Raw genomic sequence first — 9,428 nt, 5'->3', positions numbered from 1 at the left:
TTTTCATCATGGGCAGGTCACTCTGAATTCCTGCATCCTGTAAATCATGTAAAGCTTTTTTTTAAATTATATATTACATAGGCCTACAGCAGTTTTTTCTTCTTTTTTTTCCCCACCACAACTAGGTTATCTGTACAGAGCTGCACCTCTCAAATGTGGAACACATGCCTGGCTGCTGTAGATGTAAAGGCAGGGTGGGTCTTCATAGCCTGGTAAGACCAAACTGATGACGCGAGCTCAACATTCTGTTTGTAAAACATATTGTTGAGAAGAAATAAAACAAGTAAAAATAAAAAATACAAAATGATTAATAAATTCATTTTTAAAATTCAATCATATAATTCTACCAGCCTATTTCTAGTCCAGCTACAAATGCAGTGTGTTCATGTCAGTAGAATAGAGGACAACTAAACAACTAATAAAATATGATAGATAGATAGATAGATAGATAGATAGATAGATAGATAGATAAAATAGAATAAAATCCCCTTACATGACCAATGTCATGCATGCTGCATGTTACCATTGCTATTATAATACAATACGATAAGTAGGAGCAGCAGTAGTAGTTGTAACAATAATAATAATAATAATAATGATGATGATGATGATGATGATGATGATGATGATGATGATGATGATAATAACAATAATAATGGTGATGTAAATGTTAAATAACATTCCTTCCAAATTATAGAAAGAAGGAATATATTTAATATTTTATAGATTTTTTTTAACTTTATTGAAAGCGTCACAGAACCAATGACGCGGGGGAATTTAATAAGATAAAAAAGTCATGTAGGAGGAGATTTGTACGGAAGCGTATTGCATTCACTTAAATAAAAAAAAATCTGTTTTATTGAGTATTTTTTTCTGTTTTTCTGAGTAATTTTTTTATTTTTCTGTTTTTCGGTGTAATTTTTTCTGTTTTTCATGGTAATTTTTTTCTGTTTTTCGTGGTGATTTTTTCTGTTTTTCGGTGTAATTTTTTCTGTTTTTCATGGTAATTTTTTTCTGTTTTTCGTGGTGATTTTTTTGTTTTTCTGAGTATTTTTTTCTGAGTTAAGAGAGCAATAGAACAACAGACGCTTTCATTCCTTTCTTGATGGCTCGATAAAAGACGAGTATCTCCCAGTGTCTCAAACCCAAAACAAAGTAAAACTGGATTAAACCAAACAAACGGGTCATGTTTGCTTCCATTATATCGAATTCTCAAGAAAGGAATGAAAGCGTCTGTTGTTCTATTGCTCTCTTAGCTCAGAAAAAATACTCAGAAAAGCAGAAAAAAATCACCACGAAAAACAGAATAAAACATGTTTTTTTTTTAATTTGTCAAGTGAATGCAATACGCTTCCGTAGATTTGTAACGTTGAATGTTCAAGTAATTTAAACAAAAAAAATGTTATGGCTTTAAAAAAAAAATTGGTCTGTGCTGCTGTATTTCCTTTGCTTGTATTTTTCTTCAGCGGAAGTGACGAAATACATGCGGAAGTTGACATTTAGCGCCAAATCTTGAGTGGGACTGTAACAACCATGGAAGTCGCTCGGAAAATAAAGACAAAAGTATCCGCTGGCTTCAAGATGCGGGGACTTATACTACGACCGTATGTATTTTAATAATGTTTTAACTTTGTTAAATGTTTTTAAGCTAACTTTGACACGTCACTCTTGAAGAAACAGAGCTAACACAACACGTAACTATCTGTCAGCTCGGAGGCAGCGAGAGTCTGGTGGACGCGGCGCATATTTTCTAATTAATTTTATGCTGGTGGCAACTGGTAACGAGCAGTAATAACGCGATGCAGGCTGTGGGTATGTAACGTTATATGTGTAGATTTTCATGTTTTCCTAATTGATTGTAACGTTACTCCACTGAAGCTAGGTGATATCCGATAACGTTGGTATCTTTACTCGCTTAACGTTACACTGACCATTTAACTGCTCTCTACTGCTTTTGTTCGCAGACCACTTTACTTGAAGTCAAACTGAAATCACCTGTCACCTCAACTCCTTTCAGTGCTCACCCTTAAGGTGACACTTAATCCTTGAATGCTCCAGCTTAAATGTAAATTGTTGTATACTGCAGACGGGCTCCAACATCCATAGGGCACAAGGGATCACTGAGAGGCTAGATGAGTATGAAAATGATGAGAACCAACCCAGGTGAACAGCTATGGGATGTCTGGTAGTGTGCTCTCCACCATCATCATCAAAATACCAAATGAGGGAATATCTTTTGCAAGAATAATGTTCATCTCTTTAGTTGAGTTTCAGAGACTCATACAATCAATGTCAAAGAGCATTGAAGCTCTTTTGGTGGCCCAAAACCTGCCACTAATGCTTCTTCTTCCTTAGTTTTGTTACATGACTGCGTCTAACATGCAAACAGTTTACATTTTAAAACATTTCTGTTTGTGTTGTTTCTAAAGCCCCTGTCCCCACCCCTCACCAAAAGGAAAACCTTTCAGAAGTGTAGAAATGCGAAATATTTCCAGTTATATTTTTGTTAAGTTGAAGTGAGCACATGCATTTTCTTAAGGAAGTTAAGCTTTTTCTACTTTTATATCGGCAATCAAAAGGAAGAAATAGTAATAACATATGTTTTCTTGTTGTTATGTGATCTCTAGTGAAGCCAGCAGATACCTGGTGGAGGTCCTGGAGTCTGTTGATGCCTCTGAACTGGATGATATTATTGATAAGGTCCTGGATGCAGTGGAAAAGCAACCATGTGAGTGTCTCTGCAGATTATTGTGTGTTTAGAGCACAGTCTGCTGTATGCAGCACTTGATGTGTTTCTGTATTTTCCTAAAGCATGTTTGCAGGTAGGGATGCACGATAATATCTGTACATCATGAGTATCGGCCAATATGGGCTTTAAATTGAACTATCAGAATCAGCCAACATGCTTTTTCTTGTCTCCATCTGCTGGTGGGCCATCATGATAAGAGTATGCATTCATAATATGATGTCTATTCCACTACAGAAGAGACTTGATGATCACTAAAATTATGTAGGGAAAAAAGTGGATATATCGATATCAGTATCAGTTATCGGCCAAATAAGTTGCTTCCTATCAGCATATTGGATATTGGCTAAAAAAAAATACAATATCGTGCATTCCTACTTGCAGGTTGTGACCACAGTTTGTTTTTCCAACAGTGTCTTCTAGTATGATAGAGCTGTCTGTGGTGGAGATTGCTGTTCAGGATTGCACTCAGTCTTGTGATGAAACCATGTAAGCATTTTATTTTAAATTAGCCAATCATAATGCAGCATTTACACAACAAACTTCATTTTCCTGGGTTGAATAGCTGTGGCTAAAGGTTGTTTAACTCTCTTCCAGAGATAATGTCTTCAACATCATTGGAGCTTTTGATGTGCCCAGATACATTTACAGTGTGGAGAGGAAGAAGTTTGTACCGTGAGTAAAAAGACAGCTTCTTTCTTATTTGTGTCAGAATTAATCCCAGAATATTGCTGCTGTTGTTTGACCCAGTTTACACTTACACATGCTGCAGTCAAAGTGTTAAAAGTTTTCATTTTGGTTGTTTCATTCAGCATCAATATGACGAGTCATCCGGTGCCCAGTCTGTGTGGTTTGGCCAAAGACAAAGCTGAACTCTTCAGGGAGCGCTACACCATCTTACAACAGGTCAGTTAGCTCTGGTCATTATCCAATTGGCAGACTTGGGAACTGACCTTGTATGTGTAGCTTGCGTGTTTTATTTATACAGACATATTTCTTGTAGCGTATACATCGGCACCAGCTCTTCACCCCGCCTGCAATAGGAGCTGCTGTTGAGGAGGGTCAGAACAAATTTCAGGTAACAAATCTTAAAGCACATTGAAATTAAACACATCTTATTGGCTTGCATTTGACTGACAGATAGTCTTTTTTTTTTTTTTTTTCTCAGCTCAAGACAATTGAAGCACTGCTCGGCAGCACAGCTAAACTCGGAGAGGTGATTGTGCTCGGGATGGTCACACAACTGAAAGAAGTGAGTTGGTGATGAAAAGTAACAGAGGCTTTCCTGTCTGCTCTTCTGTACAATTTAAATATTCCATCTGGTTTCTGAAACATTTCTTTTTCTTTTAAGGGTAAGTTTTACCTGGAGGACCCGAGTGGAACGATACAACTGGACATGTCCAAAGCAATATCCTTACAAATGTTTGCAGGAGTTCTTCAACATAAACTACTTTATATTTTACAGCATTGTGTTGCCTTTAAAGTGGGTGTATTCCTTAACTAGGTTCTCACCAGTTTCATAACGGCCTGTACACAGAGTCCTGCTTTGTGCTGGCAGAGGGTAAGATAACATCTGCTACTACAACTCTAGTAAAGAAAATGTGGAAAAAAAGTGGAGAAAAAAAAGCTTATAACAAAGTATTATTAAGTGCATTATTAGAGGTTAAGATTTGCCCTCTCTCCTGTAGGTTGGTACGAGGACTCGGTTTTCCACGTCAACGGTTTTGGGTTTCCACCAACAGAGCCGTCAGCAAGCACAAGGTTAGTGGATTGGAAGAAAAGTGCTCAAGACAAACTTTCATTGCAAGCTAAAGTAGTGAGCTGTCAGCGTAGCGATGTGTGAAACCTTACATTGGACACTAAAGGCCTTTGCACACTGAGTCTTTTTTTTTGCGTTCGTTTTTTAATCTGTCATCTGAAAAAAATCGTTAAGCACAGAAACCTTGCACACTGAATTAACAAAAATTTGCAATATGAAAAGACTCATCTCCACTGGAGTTACCTATCTGGCTGTCATCGCTCCCTCCCTGTCTTTCATTTGGCACCGCAGCAGCATGAAGTGGCGGAGCTGTCCTCCACATTCTGTGTGCGGTCCACATCGTCCTCCTCTTCATCATCATTGTCATCCACCTGAATATTACTATCTGAGCTGTTGAACGTGAGCTGTCTGTTATGAAATGATTCTCTGCCCCCCCGTTTCTCTGTTTTGTTGCAGCTTTGTCCTACTGTCGCATTTTCTCACTGATTCTTGGTCACTGGTCAAACAGCTCTCTAAAGGCTTCTGACAGATGCTAAAACACAGAAAATTGCAGTTGCAGTTTTTTTTATGGAAGCCGAAAGTTTTGGAATCTGTGCAAACATGATTGACACAACATGAGGTCGTATCCTTTTTAGACGTACAACAATTTAGGACGAAAAAAATGGCATCAGTGTGCAAAGGTCTTACGTCTGTGGCTTTTCTGATGGTAAAATTACACAAGAAGTGAAGTAAAATCTAGTGTCACGTCTGTTAAGTTGTTTTATCTTGCTGGTATGCAGTGAAAATGTCACTGAAGTAATGTGAAGGCAACTATCATGTTCTTCTCTCAACTGCAAAGTATTCAGACTGTATCCGATTACAATATCTGTTGATTTAAAAATATGTATTTCAGGTTCAAGTTCAGCATTGATTTACCTTTTACAGGATACTTAAAGACTAACCTTGGTATTTCTAAACCCGAACCCTATTTTCCCAGGTCTAAGTTACCGACGGGAACAACAGTTTATGATCTTGGTCCACTACTGAGCGTGACAGCTGCAAAACAGATTGCAATGTTATCACTTGGGGTATATGCACACCGTCATTTGAAGTCCACTAAAAGTGCACCGTTCATCTGCGCGCGCTGTGATGCCACACAGCTGGTTCAATATCAGCAAAGTTTCCCTTTATATTCATTGTCTTCTGTGGCGATCAGCAGTGATGTGGTGGTTCACTTTTACACTGTGATCTGTAGCCTATAGTTCAGCTTTAGCTTCTAACTGTCTTTGTCTTTTTAACCTGTTGTTGCTGCTGAGTCAGTTTGACATCCTGGATATATCCTTCAAACACAGACTGTAGACCCCTCTGTCTGCTTCTCTCTGGAATCACTCTTTCATTTTTCCAAAAATATGATAATATTTCTTCAGGGAGTGCAGTTAGTTTACAGTGTGGGCTCCATGCTTACTCTGACAGCTTTACATTGCACTGTTTTTCATTGCGTGCTGCAGCAGTCTTGCTCAATAGTGGACCAATTAAAAAAATTACTGTTCCAATTAGTCACTCAGACACAAAAACATGGAAAATAGGGTCCAGGTTGAAAAATACCAAAGTTACCCTTTAACTTTTTAAGAGATGTATTAATTTATAAAGGACACAACTTCATGTGAAAGAGCAGTGACTCACTGACAATGTTTGCTGTATTTCCAGGGCGTACTACGGCAATCTGAACTTCTTCGGCGGCCCATCCACCACTTCAGTGAAGGCCTCAGCCAAGCTGAAGCAGCTGGAGGAGGAGAATGAGGACGCCATGTTTGTGATTGTTTCTGATGTGTGGCTGGACAGTGTTGAAGTGATGGAAAAGCTCAACGTCATGTTCTCAGGTCTGTTACTGCATCAGTCTTAGACTAAAAATACCTGGAATATACCTTTTATGAGGCAACAATCACATTTAGCTTCTTTTTTTCTCCCTACAGGCTATGCTTCAATGCCTCCCACCTGTTTCATTTTTTGTGGTAACTTCTCCTCTGCCCCGTATGGAAAAACACAGCTCAAATCACTCAAAGGTGAGATGTTTGGGAGACGCTCGTAACATACTGCAGATTTTTAGATCTCTGTGTGTGATAAAGGGCCGAACGGACACATCTCAGAATCTAATTTATTTTTCTCCTTTTAGAGTCGTTGAAGGCTCTTGCTGACGCTATATGTTCATACCCCAGCATTCACAGCAGGTACGATCTGAGAGAACTGTTACTCTAGTCTGCTCTGTCTATTCTTTAAGTTTCCAAAAACAAGGTTTTTGACCTCTAGTAGTGCTGTGGAGCTGTTTTTCTACGAGTTGGTTGCTGCTTTGTTTATCTAGTACTCATGCATGAGGATGTACGTGCAGGTGACACAATACACTCCAACAAGTGGTTTCACAGCTACTCAATGCACCAACAAAGGAAAAGAAAAAGACTTCAAACTTGTAAAAATGAATGCAAACAATTCTTTATTTAAAATACATGTATAAGGAAGGAATTGCATTCGGCATGTTTGTTGGAACTTATTTTTTTTTTTACCTTTATCCTACAGTTGTCGCTTTGTGTTTGTTCCCGGCCCTGAAGACCCCGGTCCAGGCACCATCCTGCCACGGTAAACATCCAGAGACGTCTGCTTTTTAACATCATTACAGCAGTTTAATTCAGTGGTTTGGATAAATGTGGATAAATCTGTTTCCCTCAGGCCTCCTTTGGCAGATCACATCACAGAGGAGTTCAGACAGAGAGTGCCGTTTTCTGTGTTCACTACAAACCCATGCAGGTAAAACAGGAGGCTTTTATTCAGTGTCAAAATATCTGTAATGTAGTGTGATGGTTGATTTGATTTGTAAGCCTTTGAGAAATTGGTAACGGGACTTTTGACGTTTTGACCGTATCTCTGTTCTTAGAAACGTAAAGTGACCTGCTGTGTTTTTCCTGTCAGGATCCAGTACTGCAGCCAGGAGATCGTCATCATCAGGGAAGACCTGGTCAACAAGATGTGCAGGAACTGTGTCCGGTTGCCCAATAACAATCTTGACATTCCAAACCATGTGAGTTTCAGCTTCACTAAACAAGCCTTTACACTGAGTGAGCTTTTCCTCATTTAACAGACATATGTATATTAGTTGTTGTCTAAGGTTTATTTGCCTTTGTATGTATAATTTCAAGTTTTTGTCAATGATCTATTGCTCCATAGATGTTGAAAAACTACTCGGCCTAGTCGAATTTTTGATAAAACCTGAAATGTGAAATGTTATTTTATTTTTGTAAACATATCTCTCGTCATTTTCCTCCTCGTCTCCCCAGTTTGTTAAGACCATCCTGTCCCAGGGCCACTTGACTCCACTGCCCCTGTATGTGAGTCCTGTATTCTGGGCGTATGACTACTCCATGCGTGTCTACCCGGTCCCTGATGTCATCATCTTCGCAGACAAATACGACCCATTCAGCATCAAAAACACAGACTGCCTCTGCGTCAACCCGGTAAGAAATAGAGAAACCAACACGAGGGCAGAAAATGACAAAGACAATATGACAGAAAATGACAAAGACAATATTTTTTAAAGTTATATCATAGTATTATCTCAATATGATTTTTTGCAGGGCTCATTCCCAAGAAGCGGCTTCACATTTAAGGTGTACTACCCATCCAACAGAGCTGTCGAGGACAGGTAGGATGTGTTCTTGAGGTTTCACTTTGCTCACCATTATTCATTACAGATAACTGTAGGTTAAACCATCGCTGATGCTCAAACTAACCAGTTGTGCTCTTGTGTTTTCACAGCAAACTTCAAGTTCTGTAAAGAAAAAAAATGGATTCACAGGTGGATCCATTTCACTTGTTTTGTACATTGCTCCTGTATGATACTGTATGTTTAAAATGGATCTTATCAAATCCTTGTAGTTTTATTTTGTATGTGTCTGTGTGTATGTTCTGTGGTGAATAATAAAGGTTTTATTCTTTGAAATAAACATCCTGGCATCTTTGTTTGCACAATGACTAGCAATACTTTGAGCAATCAAGCATGTCTTTAAAGTAGACAGATGTTTTTGAATTAATTTGCTAAATCCGAATTTTTATTCTTCATATTTGCAAGTAACTATTGAAGTATATAAACTGTTGAAAAAAGGGGTTAGTAAAGTAAAGAATTTTACTTTAAAAATCAATTGCCAACATGGTCTGAAGTTAGATTTTTTGGGGGGGACTCTACCAGGGAGAAAGTAAGAATACATATATTAACACTCGGTTATGTAAAGCTTATGGTCCACTCTCCTATTTCAACAAGATATTGTCTCTTTTTTTCCATATGTTGTGGCATACTGGAATCAGTTTGTAAATTATATATACTGGGAGAAGGTTTGGACGTTCCTCATAAATACCTAATTGTAAATAATGTTAAGGAGATGTCCTTCAAAATGATTCATATGCATGCAGAAATACAAAAAAGACATTTAAAAAACTGGTCTTTCTGTAATGAACATTTAAAACTGTTTTACACTTTCTCTGGCATTTTTCTCACACGAGAAACTTGAAGGACTTTTACAGATTTATCATGGACTATATCTCTAAAGACTTTACATTATTATCAGAAGATGGTCTTTGATTTCCTCAAGTACCCAAAAAATGAAGACAAAACTTTATTTATGATTAACTTGGTAAAGATTCTGGCAAAGTATTTTATCCATAAATGTAAGTTTAGCATTGATAAACCTCACATTGGTGTTTCTCTGACAGATGTTGAACACTACATGACATTGCTCTTTGATTCGATCAACAAAAAGGCTATAAAGATACTTGACATCTGTATATCTTATAATATTTTTTTGTGGTATCGGCTCTTATTATCTTATTGTTATTGTTGTGCTTGTATACTCTTAACTGTGTACTGAGTCCTTTTTACACTGTGAATGAATGAACGACTTT

General features: G+C 37.9%; 1 protein-coding gene across 1 annotated transcript; it reads left to right on the top strand.

The window, feature by feature from the left end:
- Positions 1 to 1,486: 1,486 nt before the first annotated feature.
- On the top strand, positions 1,487 to 8,476 carry pole2 (polymerase (DNA directed), epsilon 2). The gene is made up of 19 exons (XM_033643257.2): positions 1,487 to 1,604; positions 2,628 to 2,728; positions 3,160 to 3,235; positions 3,344 to 3,421; positions 3,559 to 3,652; positions 3,750 to 3,824; positions 3,915 to 3,998; positions 4,098 to 4,154; positions 4,259 to 4,307; positions 4,435 to 4,507; positions 6,192 to 6,364; positions 6,458 to 6,547; positions 6,658 to 6,712; positions 7,056 to 7,115; positions 7,206 to 7,283; positions 7,446 to 7,554; positions 7,811 to 7,987; positions 8,108 to 8,175; positions 8,289 to 8,476. The coding sequence occupies exons 1-19, from the start codon at positions 1,534 to 1,536 to the stop codon at positions 8,305 to 8,307; spliced, it is 1,587 nt and encodes a 528-aa protein (XP_033499148.2). The 5' UTR covers positions 1,487 to 1,533; the 3' UTR covers positions 8,308 to 8,476.
- The last annotated feature ends 952 nt before the right edge of the window (positions 8,477 to 9,428 follow it).

The sequence above is a fragment of the Epinephelus lanceolatus genome, chromosome 15 (assembly GCF_041903045.1).
Source record: "Epinephelus lanceolatus isolate andai-2023 chromosome 15, ASM4190304v1, whole genome shotgun sequence".
Taxonomy (NCBI): domain Eukaryota; kingdom Metazoa; phylum Chordata; class Actinopteri; order Perciformes; family Serranidae; genus Epinephelus; species Epinephelus lanceolatus.
Note: the sequence above shows the minus strand (reverse complement) of the source record. Positions and strands in the feature narration are given on the sequence as shown.

Coding starts and splice junctions, on each gene's coding strand:
- pole2 (XM_033643257.2), top strand. CDS start 1,534: ATGGAAGTCGCTCGGAAAATAAAGACAAAAGTATCCGCTGGCTTCAAG. Junction 6,548..6,657: donor ACAGCTCAAATCACTCAAAG/GTGAGATGTTTG, acceptor TTCTCCTTTTAG/AGTCGTTGAAGGCTCTTGCT. Junction 7,555..7,810: donor ATCTTGACATTCCAAACCAT/GTGAGTTTCAGC, acceptor TCGTCTCCCCAG/TTTGTTAAGACCATCCTGTC.